This window comes from Bos mutus, chromosome 6 (genome assembly GCF_027580195.1).
Source record: "Bos mutus isolate GX-2022 chromosome 6, NWIPB_WYAK_1.1, whole genome shotgun sequence".
Classification (NCBI taxonomy): Eukaryota; Metazoa; Chordata; class Mammalia; order Artiodactyla; family Bovidae; genus Bos; species Bos mutus.
This window is the reverse complement of record NC_091622.1, coordinates 12,322,252-12,347,062: the sequence shown is the minus strand read 5'-3', so window position 1 is coordinate 12,347,062 and position 24,811 is coordinate 12,322,252. Positions and strand designations below refer to the sequence as shown.

The window sequence follows — 24,811 nt, the reverse complement described above, 5'->3', positions numbered from 1 at the left end:
CATTCTGATTCAACTGTGGCTCTCTCTGCTCACAAATATTTAATGGTTCTCCATTTTTACTGGAATCAAGTCAAAATGGATAGCAAAAGATACCAAAGGATTCCAACTTTGCAGGCTTAAGTTTACCCTCTCCCCCTCATCACATCAGAGAAGGCAATGGCACCCCACTCCAGTATTGTTGCCTGGAAAATCCCATGGATGGAGGAGCCTGGTGGGCTTCAGTCCATGGGGTCGAGAAGAGTCGGACATGGCTGAGTGACTTCACTTTCACTTTTCACTTTCATGCAACGGAGAAGGAAATGGCAACCCACTCCAGTGTTCTTGCCTGGAGAATCCCAGGGACGGGGGAGCCTGGTGGGCTGCCGTCTATGGGGTCGCAGAGTCGGACACAACTGAAGCGACTTAGCAGCAGCAGCAGCAGCAGCCTCATCACATCTGTTAGGCAAAATGACTTCCTTTCTCCTGTGCCTGCTTGCCTCCATGTCCTTGATTTATAAACAGCTTTTCTCTCTCTATGTCATTAAATTCTACGAACTCATATTATTCTCATAGGTGAGCAAAAACAAAAAATTCTGTGTTTTCTGTGTATCTCCTCTGGATCCTATTAGACTCAGTCTCTCTTCCGTGTTTTCAGAGCCTATTATTTGTGTCTTTCTCTTAGCTCTTTGTCAGATTAAGTTGCCCAGTGATGGATCTCCTGTGCTGCATTAAGTTCCTGTGCTCAGGGGTCTGCTCCTGTCCATCTCTATATCCATAGGATGTATATATCATCTGCTAAGTAATATCTGTACAAGCAAATAGAATTTCTACCAATCCTGCCAGAACTGAAGTTCTCCCTAATCCCTCTCCCCTTCAGTTTTAACCACTGGAGTAGTAATTTATTTATTATTCTTTATAGCTTGGTTACACTCCTTTAATTGTGGCCTGTCACTATGGAAACGTGAAAATGGTCAACTTCCTTCTGAAGCAGGGAGCAAATGTCAATGCAAAAACCAAGGTAAAATACTTGTACTCATTTCTGTTTTCTGTAAGCCATTGGTTCAGCCATAGGGACACTTCACTAGCTCACCATAGTTACATATTTTCCTTTTAGTGCTTCTAGTGATTTTGAATAAGCCATGAAGCTTTGTGCAATTGTTTGAGACTTTTCTTTTTAATAACCTTTGACAGCCATGTAGGTCAGCTTCAGAACTACTTCTGTTAGGAAGTTCAAGTAGCTGACAGCGATTTAACAATTCGCTGCAGGATGCAATAGATGCCAGCAAGAACATCTTGATGTTCAGGCCAATTTCCTTTACCTTGTTTCAGAGCCTTGACCCCCTTCCCCCAGCCTTCATTCCGTAGTGAGAAAATACAATTAGGCCGCCTGGACTGCCTGCCTTTCATTTTAATGAACTCTGTCACATTTGGGATACCACGTGGTCGTGCTCAGTGAGGCAGTAATATGTAAGCCTGGGCTGGGAGTTTTCAAGGATAATGTAGAGCTGAGTATGTTTCACACTGTAATCTGAAGGGTTCTATCCTGCAAAGCATGATGGGAACATAACACCACACTTCAGTACATTCAGATTATTTCAAGGGAAGAGAAATGGGTAAAATATTGGTACTATGCATAGTGTAACCTAGGAGCTCCAATGTTTTTAGTCCAAAAATGTATGTAATTGCATCGTTTATGTATCACAGATCCCTAATTTTCAGCTACGTGAGTAGGCGCAAGTAAATTACTGTGAGCACATTCAGGATTTTTCAGTCATCATTCAAGATGATACTAATTAGAAACAACAAATTTCAGAAGTTAGCTTTTTCATATCCTCTTTGAAGCATAAACAAAAGCATGTCTATACATAAGTATATTTGTAAGTGAATTAAAGTTATTTTTAAAATTGTACTATTAACATTTGAGATACAAAACTTCTAATCTGACTTGAGCAAGAATGGTGACTGCCTAGTTTCTGAGCAATTCTTGAGTTCTCATGAAACTGTACTTGGAGACATATTTGAAAGCTCCAACATGAGGTCTCCCTCAGGCATTAATGTGTAATACCATTTTGGCTGAGTCAGTTCACATACAAGTACTACACGAAAGACTTTTGGAATCCAGGTATTCTCTTGTAAGGCCTAATGCAGCAATGCAATGAGATTTTGGCAGAACTTGAAAATATTTACTATATTTTTATCTTAGGTGTTTGTTGAAATAGTTATAATATTGAGAAGCCAAACATGTGGTCTGGATAGCATCATTTGTCTCCCTCGGGTTTGATCTGCATTCAAATGGACATCTGGAGAAAAATCTCAGTTTAACTTTCAAGGTTTTTAAAAAGTGAACTATGTAGATTTTACTTGCAATTGGAAGTATCTTTTCATATATCTTCAGAGGAGTGGATTGATCCATACCTCCAAGGACAGTCTTTTAATAAACACTTCAGAATGTTTTCACATAGAATGACACTTTTGGAGAAGAAATTTAGTTTTCTTCCTCACATCTCATATGTAACCATAGTTACTACAAATTGTTTTGTTGCTATGAAAATATGTGTATTTCCTTTACTCTTCAAACATTCATCACTTGGTATAAAAATTTGGAAAAGTTTGTAAAACTTCAGTGTAGTATTTATAAACACAATGGAAAGGAAAAAAAAATTTTAAGAAAGGAAATATTACTTATTTTATGCTCCTGAAATATCCATGGATTGCCTGATTTGAGAGCAGAGTGCCTGTAACAGCTATGTTTTCAGAGTCCCTGAAGTTGATTTATAGTTCCAGGTTTCCTGGAGTCATCCCATTACAGGGATATATAGCAGACAAGGCTGAGCTGATGACATTCCAGTCTGAGAGATCCTCAGACAGACTCTCACACATACGGTACATCCCCATGGATGGAAAGGCCCAAGTGAGAGCACAGACGGGATCAAGTGGCACCCTGTGCGGTGCTTTTTTAAAAGTCTTTTAAGTCAAGTAAATTTTAAAGCTCTACTTGGCCTTACTGAATGATTCATGAAGGGTGGCATCCATCTAGCAAGTAGGGAGGAGTTCCCAAGGAAGACAGAAAGGGAAGGGTTTTTAAATGCTGAACAAGGAAGTCGTAAAAAAAAAAAAAAAAAAAGGTAACCTATGTATGGCAGACAAAAGGGGTCTCAGTGGCAGACTACCTCATCTTCCTTGTATGCAGGGGCCCCACGTGGCAGATTATCCCCTTGGTGCTGACCAGAAAATTCCTGACTGATCGATTAAGACGACATTTCTGGGGAGGTTGAAGCTTCTGTTAGGTTAGGTATTAAGCCCCAATGTGGTGGGGTTGCCTGGCATAAGTGACTCTATTTTGGGCCCGTAGTTTTCTTTTTAACAGCATAGGGATAGTCACTTCATGTAGACGGGAGAAGCAAATGTTGGTCATGAAGAGGTAGTGACACTGGAAATAGGGGATGTATACTCTTACACGTTTAAGGTATGAATGGGCTACTCAGAACTTAGAGCCCAGGACCCTGGGGTGTGACATATACAGATACATTTTTATCAGGGGTGAGGCAGGGAGACAATAAAAAAGTAATCTGATGGTCATTGTCTTCATGATCTTCTACCTCGGATCTGAACCTAGAATGACTGTGAACAAATTACTTAGCCCCGTTATTTTCAGTTTCATCATCTCTGAAATAGGGAGACAAGTATTCATGCATTCACTCATTTGTTCATGAACTCATTTATAAGACACCTGCTGTGTACCAAGCACCCTCATTTTCAGAATGGTAGTAAAGATTAAGAGAATAAATATAAGGTCCAATATCTGGCATAAAATGGGTGCTTAGGACACGACAGCTATTACCGTTTCACTGTGCCTCCAAGGATTCCAGTGCAGTTTGCTTGAATTGATGTCCGCATGCAACCAATCTTTACCACACCTAGAACTCACTAGAGTTCTGAGCAAGATTGGCTTCTCACTAACCTCAATTTTTCACGAATCACAGTTGCAGAACTTTCATCCAAGTGAAAGTTTAGACCAGAATGTTTAAAAGAACCTACTTTTAAAGGAGTTTTTATTTGAAAGTGGGCCACTCAGCTCCCAATGAAGTCTTTTGTTAAGTGTGTACATCTTTGACTGAAGATTTTCTGAAGGGGATAGAAGACTGCAATTTACTGTCACTAGTTTAGAATTCCTAAAGCTAGCCCAGAGGTTAGTGACGCAGGAAGTCACAATGAACAAACTGGTTTGTATGATCCTCCTAAGTTTGAGTTCAACAGTTGATGCTCCCATTTTTCCTAGGGAAGGAGTCACTGTGATAATACTCTTCCTCATTATAATATCTCCTTGCTCAGCATATTCATTGTGAATGCTAATTGGTGAAAACATAATAATAGTTACCATTTGGAGTTTGTTGATCTTGCTAATTTTAGAAGCCAGCCTCTTTGTTTAGCGGACCATAAGGTGTGAGGGAGTTGTGCTGCTGAGAAAATGGGTTGCTGGTGATATCTTGCTCCAGAGAAACAGGCCTCCGCGCCGACTTGGGTGTAAATAAGACCAAGAAATTCAAAATGAAGGCTAACTAGTTTTCTTCCTTCTCCCGCACACCCCTGCTGGGTCCGCCGCCGCTGCCGTCGTCTACAGAATGGCTACACGCCTTTGCACCAAGCCGCCCAACAGGGCCACACGCACATCATCAACGTTTTGCTGCAGCACGGGGCCAAGCCCAACGCTACCACCGCGGTAAGGGGGCGCCGGCTGCCCCTCTTTCTCTTTGATTGACTTAGAATCCCCCTTCCCGGGAGCCGCTTGGCGGAGCTGAGTCCCCCAACCCCCCACATCCTTCTTAAACCTCCGCACTCGGGGGGAAAGCCCAGGATTTCCAGAAATCAGCATGTGATTTCTGAGAGCGCTGGTCCCGGGAGGGAGCGCAGCGTCCTGACTCAGTCTTCCCTCCCGGGAGGGGGCCCCGGGCTCGGGCTGCGGAAACTGGCTTGGCTTCCAGCTGGCTCTCGGCTGGGAGCGGAGTCCACCCCTCCCGCCCGATCTTCTTAAGGGAGTACGCTTTCCGAGGCCGCTGGCTCCAACGGAGCTCTTTGGGATGTTGAGCCATTGAAATGTAAACTAAGCGGTGCAATTAAACCAACCGAGATCCCCAGTGGCCTGGCCTGGGGCCACAGTTGCTTGTTTGTGTTCTTTTGCTGCACGGGGAACTTTTGCACAGCTGTAGCTAAATATGTTGCCGCGTTCCCTGTGGTAACATCTTACCTGCAGCAGATGGCCTGACTTCTGATGAGGACTGAGTGTACTTGATTCTTGAATAGTTTTCTTCGGAGGCCTCCTTCTGGATTCAAAGGTGACTCTCCTAAGCACAGTACAGAATTCGGAGCGCTAGCTCGACAACCTCAGGGTTAAAGCAATCGAGTGCTTCTTATTAGAGCAGGCAGATGCAGCTTGTTGTGTTACCATGGTGACCTGGGCTATAGTTTGAAGAAGTTACAAAGAAGATTCAGATGTAATGGTAAAAACTAGTGATTTTCCTAAGCTGTGCCTTGTTTTGGAAGAAAATGCTGGCTCATGTGGAGCCGCGAGTGAGCTCATTGGCTCACCCCGCCATCCCCCCACCCCGCTCTCACTTGCCTTTCTCTCTCTTTCGCTCGCTCTTCAGAATGGCAACACTGCCTTGGCGATTGCTAAGCGTCTGGGCTACATCTCGGTGGTGGACACCCTGAAGGTTGTAACGGAGGAGGTCACCACCACCACCACGGTAAGTAAAGGGAACCCATCGACTTGGGCTCCGTTGTTGTGGTTTTTAAGCCACATGCATTTTCATTTACAAGATGTTTTGAGCGTTTGAACTTCTTTGTGTGAACAGGTTGTAGAGACTTTGGGCGAACATATTGTAGAGCCTGTGTACCTTGAAGTATGCAGATGTAAACGTATTTACACAGCTCATACAGGGATTTCAGCTTCCTTTTGTCAACGTAAATCCGTATAAAATGTGTGAATGTAATGTTATAACACTTAGCCCTTTTTCTGTGACTGACTTCTTTTTCTCTGGCTCGTCTGCCCTGTTGCTGGAGTTGGGTGTGACACCTACTGCTGGCAAAGTGGTAGGACACTCCACTTTTTATCTCAGCCTGAAGGTCACTCCTGACGCTGGGAAGACCTTGACCCCTTCTTAGCTCAGGACTAGTTCAGATGCATTCGCAGTGAGAACAGTTCATCCTGATTTTCTTCCTATTTCTGAGTATTTTTTTATTCAAAAAGAAAAGTGAGTGTGCTTAGGAGAGAAACCGTGTCTGCATCATGACAGAGTATATATTTAATTTTTTTTTCACTATATGGAATATAAGTGCTGATTCTTTAGGCCAGTGATCATCACTGGCCTTTGCCAGAAACTCTGGAATAGTGAAGACCGTGATGGAATCGTTGCTAATGCTCTTGTGCTATTCAGTTGGAGCAGAGCTTAAAGGAGGCCTCCTGAGAGGGAGACTTACAACTAAAAGTGCTCTTCTCTTTGCTTTTATTTATTAACGTTCCTCTTTGAGCGAGAACAACAGCTCTGTAATTTCTCATCGTAAAGTAGAAAAGAAGAGCGACAGCAGATCACTAGCTGTTCCTTAGAGATGAGATGAGATCCAATGAGATCATGAATCAACAAGTAAAAAATTCTGAATGAGGTTCTAATACATGCTCCAAGCTGGGAGTGATGCATATAGTTTAACAACTCTTGATTCTTTTGATAGATGTGAAGGAGGAGAAGAGAATTTTGTTCTTCAGGCTGATAGCAAGTCCCTGCTGACAGACCTTGAAGTAGTTTGACGTGAAGTTTTAAATAGTGTGGAAGGATGATGTATTAATGAACTGCAAGATGCAGACAGTATCTAGATAAGAAAATGGCACTGCTTGTTTCCCCAAGCAAAATCTTTGGCCAGTGTACCACAATATTTTTAAAGATTTAAAGCATAGCATTCATAAATTATATAGGAGAAAAACAAGTCTTGTCACCATCTAGCACCGTCCTGAGTCACTGTATATGGAAGAATCGTGATGCCTTTTTCTTACTGTATGGTTTCTTATACCAGGAGAATCTTCATATTAGGGACCTTTACATATGTCTTTATTTGGAACCTTTGAAACAGTGTGCACATCACAGATAAATGAAACTTTAGGTGGCAAGACTGGCTACACATTTGTTCTAGTCATCTCTCAACTTTATTACCTCTTCCATGTTCTAGGAATCATGTATATACATTTTTTATCAAATGGCCACTAGATGGCATCTTTTTGCTATCGTGACCTGCTTTTCTTTCATTTAGTGTTTATTGGATATAAAAGGTGTGTTGGATTCCATACTGGGTGCTGAAGAGTCATCAATGGTAAAAACATTATTCCTCCTGACCAATAACTTACAGTATAGGGGGAGTGGAAAATGAGGTTTTAAGTTTTGAAAGAAAATCTTCTTTAATATCAAAACTGTAAATTTTACATGTTTCAAAGCGATCTCAGGCTCATAGATATTACTTAGAGTGATACTTTAACCATTCAGAGCTATATTTTGAAAGAGGAGCCATTGCTTTTAAATACTATTGCCACACAAGTTCTCAGATACCTTGTCACAAATCAGACATAGGTCATATCTCCATATGTAGCTCTAGGGGGATGTGAAAACTCCTCAAAGCTCCTCCGTGAGCTTTTTTTCTTGTATCTATTATTCTTTATGCTGTCTCGCTAAAGCATTGCTCCAATAAAAACCACCATACTTAGCAATCGAATTTCTATGTGAAAAGCCAGCAAATAAATATAAAACATGATAAAATGTTTTAGATTTTAACTGCTTTCAGTACTCAAATAAGAAATCGTCGCCCACATTAACCACACGAGTACCCCCTTTCTCTAAATGGGTGGTTTTACCAGTTACATGTTTTGCTACTGTCCTATCTTTACTTTCTGCTTCTCTTAGAATTGGATTCTTAGAATTATGAGTTTTATTGTTTTATGAGATGGAATTTGGGTCTAAGGATTGAAAATACAAACATTCCTCCTGTGATGTAGGTCTTCTGACTTTATACTCTTTTTCAGAAGAGATTTTCGGTCTTTCTTTTTCCACATAATGATGATATTTAAAGCTATGATTATTATTTAGTAAGTTGCAAATATGCCAAACATTGAGGGTAGATGTAGGATTCAAATTTAAGTTGTCAGATTACAAAATCCATATTCTTAATCTTTCTGATATAATTGACCTTGGCTTTGCTAAAAGTAGTTTAATAGGAATTTTCAACTTTTAAAAACCTACATAAATAATGCCCTTTATTGATTTTCATGGGAGGATCATATTCAGTATCATTTTCTAAAGTCTATAGATTCACTAAAAATTATTTGGACTACTCACTGATGGTAGGCAAATAGCATGAAGCAATTTAATAATATGTAAAATAAACCAAATTAAATTTAATAATTATTACCATTTGAATGTATTAGCTGAGCTACAGCCACACACCTAACATACAAACCTCACATCATTCACTTAGTACCATGTGCCAGGTGAGCAGCCATGTGAGTTCTTTGTCATCAGGGAAAGTCTCCTTAGCTATTCCTCCTTCCAGAGTTCTTCACCCCAAAGTATGAATAAAGTCATTGTGTGGAGAGGAGAGTAAGGTAGCAGTTTGTAAAGGAAAAGTCATTACTTCAGAAATATGTGAGACATTTTGGGATTGCAGTTTGTTTCCTTAACCTTTGCTTTGCTAACTTCATAAGACGCAGCAGGGAATATGAGACCGTTGAGCACTCTCCAGGGATTACAATCATTGTCTGTTTGCCGGAATGGACATCAAAGTGGGAGGGACACATTTCTGGCCACAGAAGCCAACAAGCTCAATCTCCTAATGCAGTTTGGAAGAACTGTGAGATATGACTCATCCTTTTGTTATTGCTTGTGCGTGCTAAGTCACTTCAGTTGTGTCCAACTCTGTGCGACTCTATGGACTGTAACTCGCCGGGCTCCTCTGTCCATGGGATTCTTCAGGCAAAAATACTAGAGGGGGTTGCCATGCCCTTCTCCAGGGGATCTTCCCGACCCAGGAATCAAACCTGGGTCTCCTGCATTGCAGGCAGATTCTTTGCCTTCTGAGCCACTAGGGAGCAGTGGCTCAGATGATTGATCAGCAATCATCAGTTATTTGCATAGTTTTAAAGTGTTGTGTTTTATATTGCATATGATCACTGATATGTAGGGCATACATACTGAATAACCTACTAAAATAAAAATGACATTATATTTATATTAGCATTTAAACATTGGTTCTAAATCTTATATGATACCATGAGTCAGATAAAGTGGGAATCATAGAAATGGCAATGCAATAAATACATGTAATCATTTGACACCTTTTAAGGTGGAGTCAAGAACTCTTCTTTGAATACAGGTCCCTGACTAGAAAGCTAAAAGTTGTTATTCTTGCACAAAGAACATCAATAATACATAGTGTATTGTGGGTGCATGTGTGGTATCCTACAATATCTGTATACATTTATCTGATGTGTTATCTTAAAGAGATAGTCTGTGTACAGAACTTTTTAAAACTTTTAACCCAGAAGACTAGTCTGAATGCAGAACCTTTTTAAACTTTTAGCATATTTTTTCCCAATGTGCTATAATTGTCTCAACCACATGTGAGTAGCAGTTACTTTTGGTAATTCACCTTCATTGAGACTTTCCAACCTTTAATAGAAAAATATTACTTACATAGTACTTAATTATATGCAAGAATTATGTTAACATGTACAATTGGTATAAAGGTTTAGCTTGTACTGATGGGGGACTGCGTGTGGGCCTTGGAAGGTGGTACACTAGCTAGGGTCGCTCCGCATGCTGCGACTTGCAGAGTCTGTGATACTAAGGGAATGGTTGGCCAGGGGAGGGACCATATGAAGGGCAGTAAAGCACACTTCTTCTTTCCCATGAAACAAACCAGGTATTAGCCCCCATTTATAAAAATACCATGTTAAGGACTCATGTTTTGTTTTCTACATTATGATGTAAGTTGAGTCTGCCAGGTATCACATAGTTGTTTTGCCACAATATATGATTTAACTACATCCTATTAAGCTTATGCTTTGTGCACTACTCATTTTAATTTTAAAGTTGTTTCTAGTCTTGACCATAGAATCTGAGATTCTATAGCAGAAGATGCCTATGATCATTTAATTATATCCTTGTTTTCTGTGGACTATTCAGATGGAGTTGCACAAAACTATATTTATGTTTGGCTAATCAAGTTTTCAAAGGACAGTTCATTTAAAGGGATGGTTTTGTTTTGTTTTTTTTTTTTTCATTTCTTTTATCGTGAGTCATGAGTACAAGACTTATTATCCATTTAACAAATATTTACTGATGATTTTTTAAAGGTCAGGCACTATGTCATGTAAAAATGCATCCTATATTTACTACTTTGTAAATAGAAGGCATTTTTAACATCTATGCCAAAAAATATCCATGACTAATATGATCAGTGTGTTACTTTTTCTGTTGCCACATATATTTGCAGATAGTAATTTTAATAGCATGCAGTAACCAAACTAATGCAAAGCTAGTTCCACTGTCACGAGTTCAAAGAAAATACAGTCACATTATCAGCATCTGAAATAGAAACTGAGAATGTTGGGCAATATAAGTTACCTATTTAAAGTATATTTCCATCAGTTTTTAAATTGAGACACATCCTCTTGTGAAACTGTTTCCAGTGAAGGACAATTACTCTAGAACGTATCTGCAAAAACTGACTTTCTGGTATAGTTTAATACAGTAGATATCCCTTAACTTTTTAAATCATTTAATTTACACTTAAGACTTATTTTTAAAGTTTCCCCAGCAGTCATAATTTAATAGGATCTCATTGTCTTCTATCTTATATGCTAAATGCAAAAAAAATGTCGTTTTTCTGCAACCTATGCACTTTCTTAATACAGGAAAGTGTAACAGGTTGCAAATTGAGTTGCACAATAGACCCACCTGAGGAACTATTTTTAAACACCTGTAATTGGTTCTGCTCTCAAACAATACAGATTTAATTGACTGTGTTGAGACCCAAGCAATAATATGTTTTAAACTTCTCTAATAATTATAATACGCAGCTAGAGTTGAGAATCATTGATATAGAACTTAGATTATCATCTTTTTGTGTTAAATTCATAAATTAATATTATAATTAAATGGTATATTTTTAAAATTTGTTCATTTGTCAAATACTTATTTACCACCTGTTAGTCTCCATAATTTTGGATAGGTGCTTTTGTCATTCCTATAGTGCTTAATTTGTTTTCAGTGAATAAGACATTATGGAACTATTTGAACAACAGAAGCAACATTCTGGAAAGCTGAACTTACTACTCTAGTCTTCAGTGTGCCTTCATCTGGATAACATAAGGCTTTCTCCATTTCTTCCTTTACTTTTCTTCCCCAGAGGAAATCTACGCAGTCATTATGTGAATTTTAAATGTACTTTGCATAATTTTATGTCATTGATTTATTCCTCTATGTATTTGAGAAGCCCCTACTATGTTTTTGGTTCTGTGGAAACCATGTCTTTAATGACTCACACTCAGGTAGGAGGCGGATGAGGCATATACAGGTGTGTGTGATGTGGTTCACATGATGTTGTAGGAGGGAGTAGTAGCAGATAAACACGGCTAAACAAATACATTCATTGGGGAGGGTCAAGGAGTGTTTCTCCAAGGAAGTTACATCTTACATGAGCCAAGAAAAGAGAAAAAGAACATTTCTTGTAAAGAAAAGGATAAGGGAGGAAAACGGAGGTGTAAGAGAAAGTGGCTGCCAACACGGATGCAGGGTTGGGGGAGCGATGTGGTCTCCCTGCCTCTGGCTACATCACCAGGCATTATCAGAGCCAGTTCATCTGACCCCCTGACAACCTAGGCAGTTCATCTGAGTGTAACTTATAGTCAGCCATGCCCCCTCCCACATCCATGGATTTAGCCAACCTCGGATCATGTAGTAATGTAGTATTTACTTTTGGCAAATAGTCTTATGTAAGTGGACCCAGGCAGTTCAAATCTGAATTATTTAGGGATCAAATGTATTAAGTTTTTTCTGAAGAAAATGGGAAACCACTGAAAGGTTGTTCAGTATCATGTTATGATTTAATCACTCCCTCTTAATACAAAGACATTATACCTGTATATTGGCCTTCCCTGGTGGCTCAGACGGTAAAGAATCTACCTGCAATGTGGGAGACCTGGGTTCAGTCCCTGGATTGGGAAGATCCCCTAGAGGAGGGCATAGCAACCCACACCAGTGTTCTTGCCTGGAGAATTCCATGGACAGAGGAGTCTGGTGGGCTACAGTCCTTAGGGTCGCAAAGAGTCAGACATGACTAAGAGATTAAGCACAGCACACATATAGATATATTTTCAAATTAATCAACTGAATTTCCCTATAAATATATTTGAAGTTCTTTACTGCTTTTGGAAAGAAACAAGCTGGTAATGGGATACTAGAGACAAACAAGTCTGGAATATCTATGCAGCAAAGTTTAAAAACCTTGACAACCTATTGACTGTATTTTAGTGTCTTTAGTTGAAGATTATACTCTTTATTCTGAGAGATTAGTATTTGAATGTTCTCATGGCTTTACCAATTGATGTACTTAATACACTTTCAATACAGAAACAAGAGACAGGGACACAGAAAAAAAGAGCCTCAGCCATCTCTAAGTGATATTTAAAGTTGTGGGATTTGACTTTTTATCTTTAATTTTTAATCACCTTGGTATCCCTGGTGTCTCAACAGTGCCTATCATGGAATAGGCACTCAAAATGTTTCTTGAGTGCCTGAATGACTAAAAAGTTCAGAGAACCTTTGTTTTTAAGACTAATTTAATATCGAATTATTATGATAAGTTATGCTAGCTAATATTTCTTGAACACTATTATATTCTAAACACTGTTCTCAGATCAGATCAGATCAGATCAGTCGCTCAGTCGTGTCTGACTCTTTGCGACCCCATGAATCGCAGCACGCCAGGCCTCCCTGTCCATCACCAACTCCCGGAGTTCACCCAGACTCACGTCCATCAAGTCAGTGATGCCATCCAGCCATCTCATCCTCTGTCGTCCCCTTCTCCTCTTGCCGCCAATCCCTCCCAGCATCAGAGTCTTTTCCAATGAGTCAACTCTTCGCATGAGGTGGCCAAAGTACTGGAGTTTCAGCTTTAGCATCATTCCTTCCAAAGAAATCCCAGGGCTGATCTCCTTCAGAATGGACTGGTTGGATCTCCTTGCAGTCCAAGGGACTCTCAAGAGTCTTCTCCAACACCACAGTTCAAAAGCATCAATTCTTCGGCGTTCAGCTTTCTTCACAGTCCAACTCTCACATCCATACATGACCACAGGAAAAACCATAGCCTTGACTAGACGAACCTTTGTTGGCAACGTTATGTGTCTGCTTTTGAATATGCTATCTAGGTTGGTCATAACTTTCCTTCCAAGGAGTAAGCGTCTTTTAATTTCATGGCTGCAGTCACCATCTGTAGTGATTTTGGAGCTCTTCTATATATTATTTCATCAATCTTCATAACAGTTTTAGGATGTAGTGTTATTGTTCCCATTTTATAAACAAGGGGATTAAGGCATGGAAAAATAGAGGACTTACTAAGGCCTCATAGCTGATAAGTGATGAAGTTAGAATCTGAACTTAGGCAGCCAGACTCCAGAGAGTGGTCTCATAACCTTACCTGGTCCATCAGGGCTGGAAGGCAGAGAATTTGGCCGCTCTGGGGTGCTATTATGGAGGGCAGCCACTAAGCAGCAAGCCAGAGTTGTAGCCCAGTGAAAGACTACAAGGATGATTGACTGTCCACTGTTGATCTTCTGGTCCAGAACAGATGCATCACATTTTCTGCCCAAGTCTGTCACATTGCTTACAACTTCTAACCAATGGTTTTGTTTGTAATAGATTGCCTGTGTTCACTGCTGCTTTTTAAAGATTGTCTAGACACATAACTTAGTCCATTTTAGGGAAGCCCTGAAAACACGAATCTGCTTTCTCCACATGGCTTCTAATGCCATTGCTGAAGAATGTGTTTTGCAAATGGGAACTCAAAATGATGAACTTTCTCTTAACAACTTCACTGGAGTAAATGGTCATTTATCTTCAGAAAGAACAAAGGAACTTCCGTAAAGGAGAATAAGAGACTAAGCTTCCAGAATGTCCACATGGAGAAGATGGCGTGCTCAGGGCCTGATCACTTGCTGATGCTACTGACTGTGTTCTCCTCTGTGATTCTTTTAATCCTTTGTTTTAAGTTGAACAGTAATGATTTTTCTTTTTCCAGACTATCACTGAAAAACACAAGCTAAATGTTCCTGAGACCATGACTGAGGTTCTTGATGTTTCTGATGAAGAGGGTAAGACTTTTATTCAATCTTCTATGACATCTGTCATGATCTTACATGAAGGAAATCATCTTTTTTTTCAGGGACTAAGCTGGTACAGTGGGTTTAGATGACAACATCTTAGCACTTAAAGTCACTTTTTCACCTTTGCTTCAGTACATTTACTTTTTCAATTTGAGGGGGAGGGAAGATTCTGTTAATGTATTTTCAACTGATATTATCTTTAATGACTTAGTAAATAACAGGACTGGGAAAAGGGAAAGAAACTGGAAATTGACCATCTGTTAAAATATCTACCTGATAATACAATTGTTGTTAGTATATTTTAACTATGCTAAAATATGTTTTTTATTAAAATGCCTGAAAGCAAAAGAACTTAAAGCATGTTTTATTGAGGGTATGTTGAGAATATCTGCTTTCTAATTGGTTCAGTCACACAGAATCGACTTTAAATCCAGAGGAAAAGAGCCTTAGAGAAGGTTAAAAATAGCACAGCAGTAAGTCATACAAATTAAATCTGAGATTTGATTCTTTAAGTCGGAAAATGTGCCTGCTATAGTTTTAAAGTTGATAAAAATTATCTAAGCCAGTGGATTTCAAAATTCTGAGAAGCTCTATGAGGAGCACTAGGGACTCTGGGGTGGGTACGAGGCATTATGCTTGAGGTCCAGCCAGCAGGTTTCCACTACTGTACTTCACTAGAGTAGCTGACTTTTCTTGAACAAAAAGAAAAATCTAAAAAATTCATGAATGAATAAAGTGAATAACCAAGTTTCAGTGGTACAGCTATTGGCCAGGCATACATGTTTGAAAAATATGTGTACATATGTATGCACATAACAAGTGTATGTGTTTGAAAAACTATTGCCATACTGGCCCTAGTAGTAGGCCCCATGCTAATTGCTTTTATGGAGAAATGTTAAAGATATTTCTTTAGGTTCTTCACAATAAAATCATAAGGTCAGACTTTCCATTGAGAGCCCCTCATTTGAAACCAATTCATTAATTCACTTATCAGTGACAGACATTGAGTTGTCTCAACTTTTGTAAGAACTTATGATAAGAACAAACAAATGTTGGGTCAAATTAAAAGATGTTGCCAAAAATAATGGTTCCAGGTATTTATTATGATAATTTTGTGTTCCATCCTAATACTTGCCAATTTTCTGAATTTGTATTTGCACACTATATTTTGCTTTGTGTGATCATCTTTCTTATCTTCACTTACATGTTAACAGCTTTTAAACAGTTTGGTGACCACTTTATTGATGGGGAAGTTCTTAGTGATTCAGGTACCTTTTGAGGAAATTGTTGGAGTGAAAGCCTGTCTTTGCTTTTAATTTTTCTTAACTGGCTAGAAGCAACTTGCTTCATATTTACATCTGGGTGCCTAATACTCATCTGTTTTTGATTTTGTTTTATATAGCACGTGTAATATGAGTGGAATTGTTTACATGTGTATTTGAGTGTGTGGATTGTATTAACTTGGAAATTTAATGCCATGAATTGCTTATACTATAATATTAATGATTTGAAACTATTATTGAGACCTATTAACTAATTACATTATCTAATGACACTATAGAAATATTTGTAGAAATTAATATTTCTTCTTAGAATACAAATTTAGAGAAAAATTAATTTTTGATAAGTTGACATTGAATTAGCATGAACATATTAACTTCATTAGACTGCTTGAATATGTAGTCATACCATTCTTGGATAAAGCTACGTTTTAGATGTAGTTAAAAATAGGTTAGTAATTATAATCTAATTTTTTTAATTACCTAGGAATAAAGTAATCTTTAAAAATTTAGGGAGACTTTGGCATATAGGGGAAAATGAATAATATAAAATATCTTCTCTATCAAGAAGACTCCAAAATACATGTGGTACCACTTTAAGGAAACCTATTACATGAAAATCTAAATTTATAAATGAGATAAATTAGGTAGTGATTATTTAATTTAAAAATACTTATTTATTTCTAAAATATTTGATAAAGAATTCCAATAGCTAATGCTTCCAAAGTATTTACTGAGGTTTTAGAAATTTCATTTGTATGAAACAACCTCTTGAACCTACACATTGCATAACATAAGATCTAGTTATAGCATCTTATATACTTTTGTTAAAAGTGTTACATGTTAAAAGTTGTTAGTGATAAGAACTCTTAAAGGAATATTGGTGAATGATCAAGAATATCTTTCATGGTGAGAGAGGAAGCTTTCTGTGGCTTCCTGCGTGCTAAGTCGCTTCAGTCGTGTCTGACTCTTTGTGACCCCATGGACTGCATCCCACCAGGCTCCTCCGTCCATGAGATTCTCCAGGCACGAATGCTGGAGTGCGTTGCCATTCCCTTCTCCAGGGGATCTTCCCGACCCAGGAATCAAACCTGAGTCTCCTGCATCTCTTGCATCACAGGCAGATTCTTCACCATTAGTGCCACCAGAGAGCATTTTTCCCTACTAAGAAATTCAAGTTGAATAATTTTCTTGTGTAGAATGTAGCTAAGTATTGTGAAGTAACATTTTAGTACAATTAGTATAAAAGAGTTTGACTAGTTGACATTTGCCAATCCTTTAACTTTTTGTGAGTTTAAAATGTTTTCTTGGAACCTACCATCATTTATATGGGTGAAGTACAGCGGCATGTATTTGGACAGTATTAGCTAATCCCTGTTTTCTTTACAACTCTACCATTTTAATAATAGTCTGTGTATCAATACTCAGGAGTATTCAAGCCAAGTATAGATGTCCTAACAGGCTAACTTGCAATAGTGAAGAAATCAGAATTTTCCATTCAAGAATCCAATCTACAGATGGTGAAAGTCATGTTATTGTGTGTAAGCTCTATGACCGGTACCGTGGCAGAATCAAAGATGAACATATATGGAGATGCAATGTATAAACTCACGAAGCATAACTGAAGGCACTATGTCATCCGCTTTTCATATCTGCCTGGGAACATCACGAGCAGGACCCAGCACAGTCGCATGGACTTGCTCAGAGCTGAGAGCTGAGTAGGAGGGTGGCGCAGGTTTTAGGGCGTGGAAAAGGAACAGGATGGAAGGTCCTGAGACAGGAAGGTACAAGAGGGGGACACAGAGAGGCAAATAATCTAGCCAGTGTGGCTGATGCGTTAAGACATACGGATCTCGCTGTGGAAAGCAGACATCTGAGGGAGGAGAAAGCAGTAAGCATCTCAGTGCCAGGTGCGTTATCGCATCCCCAAAGCATCCGTATGAGATCAACTGTGGATTTCCCCTCATTTTTTTTTTTCAGGTGAGAAAGACTCACCTAAGGGTGAGGAAGCTAAGGCTTAAACATACTCAGTAGTTTGTTCAGTGACACAGAGCTACTAAGTGGTAGATGTGGAATCTAAACCCACTTGGAAAGCTGCTGTAATAGCTCAGTCAGGATGTAAAATAAGTCGGATGGCAGAGAAATGGGAGAAGAAGAGAAATGGGAACTCAGTCTAAGAATATTCTACTGTGCAGACTAAAACCAAGCTGTCAGTGTAATCCTTTACATCTTCATAGGATTGTGAGCTGCTTCCTACCTTTTCTGACTCAGCTCCCCAGCCGTAAATTATATGATGGGGCTCTGGGATTATAACACCTGTGTAACTAAATTACTTGTGGAAATGTGACCCACGTATCACTTATACTCAGGGATTTGTGAGCGGGAGGTTTGTACAAACTTCTCCACTAGTTCTCTGGGATGATGTGTCCTGATAATCAAGAGAAATCCAGAGTGGCTGAATGTTGGGATGAAATACAGAGGCGCATCTCTCTTTGCCTTTTGACCTACTTCCACTGTGGACACTTGACCCTAGGATGGCACCGCCCCCAGATTTCAGCTCTTTACACACTTAACTGCAGAAGTGCTAAGTGGTCTTGAGAGGGAGAGACCTCAGGAACATTTCAGAGAACCTCCTTCTTCCTGGCAGTGTGAAGAGCTGTCAGGAGGAAGAATCCTGGGCCCTTCCCACTGTACGTATGTATCTGTTCCCATTCTCTTGTGATCTGCACCCTGTACAGACTGGCTGTGGTTCTAGCTCTGAGGACTCTTTAGTTTCTGGATATTAAAACAGGAAACTTTGAAAGCAAGCAATACATTAATGCTATACAATTAGTAGAAAGGGTTTTCATGAAGATGTTTGGAATAATTGAAGAATACAATGACAAACAAATTAACTCCTAAAATCTGAAAGTTAGAATTCTGTTGCTGCTGCTGCTGCTGCTAAGTCGCTTCAGTCGTGTCCGACTCTGTGCAACCCCATAGACGGCAGCCCACCAGGCTCCCCCGTCCCTGGGATTCTCCAGGCAAGAACACTGGAGTGGGTTGCCATTTTCTTCTCCAATGCATGAAAGTGAAAAGTGAAAGTGAAGTTGCTCAGTCGTGTCCGACCCTCAGCAACCCCATGGACTGCAGCCTACCAGGCTCCTCCATCCATGGGATTTTCCAGGCAAGACTACTGGAGTGGGGTGCCATTGCCTTCTCCGAGAATTCTGTTAAGTAAGTAGAATTCTGTTAAGTAAGTACATATGTAATGTCAGGGAAGGGGTTGTTCAAATATAAGAAACAGAAAGGAAGTTCACTTTAGGTTTGTTATGATGCAAAAAATAAAAAGGGTTTGCTTTTTGTTTATTTGTTTTACAACAAATAAGGAAGTTGATAAAACAGAGAATGCTGGGGTATAACCACTCTGTCATAAACTCTTTCCAAGCCAGTAGAACTAACAAATAAGGGTTAAGTATTTAAATTCAGAATCTTATTTGAAAGTAGTCCTGTATCCCTTTTCCCCGCCTTGGCTCAGGTAGGGAAGTAGTTGTACTGTGTGTTCACGTAGGGAATTTGCAGAGAGAAGCAGATGGATAGAGAGGAAGGTGGGGAAAAAGATGAGTCGGGGGTCACCGTGCTGAACCTGAGACGCTTATAGCAAGTTGAGGTGGGGCAGCCCTGGAAACATTTGAATCTGCGTGTTGAGTTTGTGAGAGAGGTTTGGAATGGATGCAGAAAGTGTGTGAGCAAAATATAGGTGATCTTTGACGTTTTAAAAATACATGATTATGTATCAAATAGGAAGAAAGTTTGGAAGGGAAGTATCAACATTTAAGGAGAGTGGAGACTGGAAAGAAAGACTCTGATGTAAGGGGGAAGACCAGGGAGGGTTTACATCTGAGAAATTAAGAAGGGTAGTTTTGCAAAGAAGTCACCTCTTGGCCACTGATTAATTTGTAAAAACAGAAAGCCTCTGTTTGTGAAAGGAAAAGGACTCAGAGTATGAAATAAAGAAGGCCTAAGAGTTGGAGGAAGAGGTTACTGTATTTCAAAGAGGGCAGAAACATGGATGTTTCTGAGGAAAGAAGGGGCTGGCAGAGAAGCAGAGGTCGAAGATAAAGGATCTAGCAGACAAGGAGTTTAGGAAGATGAAAGAAGATGAGGGTTTAAAGGCCGGGATAGGCTCGCCTTGGACTGTAGAAGTCATCTTACTTACCATGTTGAAAGGCAAGAATATGATTGTCTTATTTTTTTGGACACTGTAATAACATTTAAAGCATTAGCTCTATCATGTTTTCCCCAGACTTATTTTTCATTAATTTCTATAGACATTTCTGCTTCCCATCCCACACTGCAGACACTATCAAATAGCATGGTTTATGCACACATGTCCTGGGAGAGAGGAGTTTCATGGCGAGAATAGTACCTAAGTACATACCTTTCTAGGTAATTCCAACATCGGGTTAGCCTCTGGCCAGTGACACTAGCATGTTGGGATTCTGCATCTTGGACCATTTCTCTCTGAGACGTAAGTGTTCCCTGGTGGCTCAAATGGTCAAGAGTCTATCTGCAATGCAGGAGACCTGGGTTTGATCCCTGGGTCAGGAAGATTCCCTGAAGAAGGGAATCATAACCCACTCGAGTATTCTCTTTTTTATTATTTTATTTAAAATTTTTATTTCATATTGGAGTATAGCCAGTTAGCAATGTTGTAATAATTTCAGGTGGGCAGCAAAGGGACTCAGCCATACATGAGAGTGAAAGTCAAAGTTGCTCAGTCATGTCTGACTCTTTGCAACACCATGGAATTCTAAACAGTCCATGGAATTCTCCAGGCCAGAATACTGGAGTGGGTAGCCTTTCTCTTCTCCAGGGGATCTTCTCAACCCAGGGATTGAACCCAGGTCTCCAGCATTGCAGGCAGATCCTTTACCAACTGAGCTATCAGGGAAGCCCACCAGCCACACACATACATATACATTCTTTCCCAAACTCCCCTCCCATCCAGACTGCCACCTAATGTTGAGCAGAGTTCTATGTGCTATATTGTAGGACCTCCACTCCAGTATTCTTGCCTGGAGAATTCCGTGGCTAGAGGAGCCAGGTGGGCTACAGAACATGGGGTCGCAAAGAGTTGAGTTGGACGCGACTGAGCGACTCTGAAACATAATCGAGCATCAGGATAGACACAAGGCCACCATAGGGGTCTCTGAACCCTTGAACTTCACATTTGGTAATACAAAGCCTAGGAGGCAATTTTTTTAATGTAGCAGCTGTCTTAGGCAGATAGCATTGTAATAAAATCATCAAAATGCAGAAATGTGGGAGAATGTAAAGGACATCCACTCTCTCATGAACTCAGTGAAATAAGGGCTTTTTCACTTGTGCATTGACTTATCACCACAGTCACTCAGTTTGATATATTTGATAAAACTGTCCTCTTCCAGTTGCTTTCTTTCTGTCTTTTAATATGACTACATGCACAGGAGGGGAAGGCTAAGTTCATTTGCATTTTCTACAAGGTAAAACTGCTGACACTAGGCCTTGCTTCTCCAGACTGGGAGTGAGTCCGGCTGAGTGACATTCTCTTCTCTTTCCTTCACCACGTAAACCTTCTGTCCACTTAGGGATGACAAGAGGGGAAGAAAAAGGGGAGGAATAAGACAGAGAACCTGAAGTGTCAGCCCTACTTTTTATTAAGGAATTGTGAGTAATTTGGGGGCTTCCTTGGTGGTTCAGGTGATAAGGAATTTGCCTGCAATGCAAGGAGACCCAGGTTTGATCCCTGGGTCAGGAAGATCCCCTGGAGAAGGGAATGGCAACCCACTCCAGTATTATTGCCTGGATAATTCCATGGACAGAGGAACCTGGTGGGCTACAGTCCATGGGGTCGCAAGGAGTTGGACCTGACTGAGCGGCTAATGCTTTCACTTGTGAGTAATTTCAAGAAGAAATTGAAGCTCATTGTGACTTGTCTTTGTTCTCTGTAACCATCTTGGTTGCTAAGAGACTGGTGAGAGCTGACAGATTATGAGAAGCAAGATGAAATGCAAAAGCTTGTTGACTCTGGGGATGGGTAGGATGCCTCAGTCTGGGTGAAATTAGGAATTTGACGCTAGAAGGCAAAGCTCAACTATTTGATTGCTGGAGCTTAGAGGAGGGTTGGGGTAGTAGAGTGGGGGATAGAGCAAGAATGAGAGAGTACATTCAAGCACTTTTGGGTTTTAAATAGTTCTGTAGGCCTTTTGCTCAAGGGATCCATGAAGTATAGCTTGTTTTATATGTAACCGTGAATTCAGCCATTCCCTCTACTTTTTCATAAATAAGACTTAGTTTTCTCAAAGGTTAACAAAACTTGCATTTTCTTTCTGAAATAATTTAGGCTTATATCCAATCAATACTTGTGTTTTAATAAGCCAAGTCTTAGAATTGTCTTAGAACTTTTTGTCTCCCAGAAATAAACCAAGGGGGAATCCCAACTTATTTGACTCATAAAAATACTCCTATGTAAAGACTTACCAGTTATACAAGAGGGAGAAATAGTGGAAAGTCCCACAAGTCCTGTAATAAAATGTCCAAGCTTCCTGATCTCATTGCTGTGTTCAGAGACCGACTTTCTTCGTAGATTCTTCCCATTGCTCACCAACATGAACACTGACTAATGCTAAGTCATTCTACTTAGTATTCTCTCAGTAAGTAATGCGTGTTACTCTTATATTCATACTGTTTTTGCTGCCCTCCATGACCCCTCACACACCAGTCTCTCACTTAAAATACACTCATCTCAGCCAATCACACAACCCACTCCAGTACTCTTGCCTGGAAAATCCCACGGGCGGAGGAGCCTGGTGGGCTGCAGTCCATGGGGTCGCTAGAGTCTGACACGACTGAGTGATTTCACTTTCACTTTTCACTTTCATGCATTGGAGAAGGAAATGGCAACCCACTCCAGTGTTCTTGCCTGGAGAATCCCAGGGACGGCGGGGCCTGGTGGGCTGCCGTCTGTAGGGTCGCACAGAGTCAGACACGACTGAAGCAATTTTGAAGCAGCAGCTGCTGCCTATCACAATTGCCCCCAAGCAGTTGACCAGCTCCCATTCCTTCTTCAGCGATTCCTTTTGCAGCTTCCCTGGAATTTCCTAGGACTACTGCAGCAAATCACCACAGATTTATTCCCTCACAGGTCTGGAGGCTGGAAGTCCATGGTAGGACCATGCTCACCTCCGAGAGCTGTAGGGAAGAACTCTTGATCACTTCTTCCAGCCTCGGTGCCTGTCAGCAGCCCTTGGTGTTCCTTGGCTTATAGACACATCTCTTTAACATCTGCATTCACATGGCACTCTCCTCTGAGTCTATTTGTGTCCTTCTCTCTCTCTTGTGAAAACACTTCTTTTGAAATTATCGTGTATGATCTCATCTAAATCCTTCTTTTACATCTAGAAGGACCTTGACTCCACATAAGACCACATCCTGGGGCTCCAAGTTGACAAAATGAAATTTTGGGGGGACACTGCTCAGCCCACTGCACTACAAGAGATCTCCCTCCTTTGGTCTTATTGTTATTTATCTGTGGGTTGCTGCTGTTGCTGCATCTGATTTTGTGAGAGAACACTTTGAAGAAGAGATTATATACAAGATTTGAGGGGGAACCAGTTTAACAAAATTAATTTTAAAAATTTGCTCATGTTTTCATTAGAGTTACCAGATTTATGAACTGTTTAAGCAGTGCAATTACATTTTTCTTTATATATTTTCAAAAATTATTTTGCGTAAATAAAGTTTAGCTTATATTTCAGAGTGTCAACACTTTGACCATTTTGTATTAACAAAAATAATACCTAGTAATATTATATCCTAGAACTCTATAATATGTCCTTATGTATTATTTAATTCAGATCCCCGGCATGTGAGATAGATTATTAGTATCACTCTCATGGGAAGATTAACTGGCCAGTAAGTAGCAGAATTAGAATTTTAAACCAGATCTATCTGATTTTAAAGACTCAACTTTTAATTACTATTCTGGGTAGCCTCACTCAACTAAAACTAAATAAAAATATAATTATTTCACTGAGGAAAAATAAAAAGTAATTTTAATGATGAGACTTGTAACTGCCAAATATTAAGTATAATGATTCTGAGAAAAACCTCCAGTGGTGAATAAATTGCATTTCTATTCACTGGAAGATCTTTTGTTCAAGCTGTCTTTGGCTTTAAGTAATTTAGAAAGCTAATAATCTTTTGATTATGGGCTCTTCTGATCATGTATACAGGGAAGTGATGAAATGCTGAAGACATGCTTTTATGGTTCTTTGATGCTGTGTCTTTATAAATAACTTAGTGCTGACTTGAAATAGTTATTTTAAACAGAAGAAATTAAAATAATGTTTAACTTATAAGAATGAAGTACATTCCTTCAAGTTTTCCCTTACATAGGTTTTCAGGCTTTGTGTGATTAGTACCCTTCAAGGATCTTCAAAAATAGTTTCTCTTAGCTAAATTATTCCCCCATTCTAGCACATTAATGGTATAGAGAGCATTTGTGTGAATGAGGTATCATTTATTGAATTTCCTGAAATCTGTATTTTTGAAAGCATTCTATTCCAGTGCATGGGCAGGGAATGTGCTCTCGCCATCTGTGCTTCCAAATGACAACTACGACACTTAGTCATCGCTTTCTGCCACTGCTTCGTTACTTAGCTCACTTTTTCCCTGGTACTTCACCTTTGGGAAGCCATCCCAAAGCATCCTTTCTAAGCTCTGTAATGTTTTTAAAATTAAATCCCTGATTGTTTATTAAAATGTCACAATCTGCCCACTTCGTTCTAGTGTTCTTTTCCTAATGTGCGTATTTTGCTAATATCTGTATATAAGCCGTATTAACTCCATTTAGTACACTTCTTCTTTGTTTTAGAGCCATAGATATTTCTTAGCATGTTGTTGATTACATGAAGACTGTTAATGCTGGCTACTGTGTATAAAATTATTGAAACCACATTCAGAAGCTAAGTTGTACATATTGTACTAATTATTAAGTTAAATATAAAGCTATAAATCAGCTATTATGATAAAAAATGAGTAAAGAAGGTTGACTAAAAATTAAAAGACTTCCAATTCAGGTAATTATTTCTTCTTGTTAAGTAATAGGAAA

General features: G+C 39.6%; 1 protein-coding gene across 26 annotated transcripts in view; it reads left to right on the top strand.

Annotated features, from left to right (window-relative positions):
• ANK2 (ankyrin 2) overlaps positions 1-24,811 on the top strand; it is a 700,765-nt gene that overhangs the window by 604,475 nt on the left and 71,479 nt on the right. For 16 of the 26 annotated variants that reach the window (XM_070371977.1, XM_070371979.1, XM_070371971.1 and 13 more), the window contains 4 exons: positions 899-997; positions 4,601-4,699; positions 5,625-5,723; positions 14,314-14,386. In XM_070371977.1, the coding sequence (XP_070228078.1) occupies positions 899-997; positions 4,601-4,699; positions 5,625-5,723; positions 14,314-14,386 (370 nt within the window). Of the gene's footprint in view, positions 1-898; positions 998-4,600; positions 4,700-5,036; positions 5,313-5,624; positions 5,724-14,313; positions 14,387-15,612; positions 15,667-24,811 lie in introns of those variants that run through there. The other 10 variants (XM_070371962.1, XM_070371966.1, XM_070371983.1 and 7 more) reach the window with 2 other exon arrangements.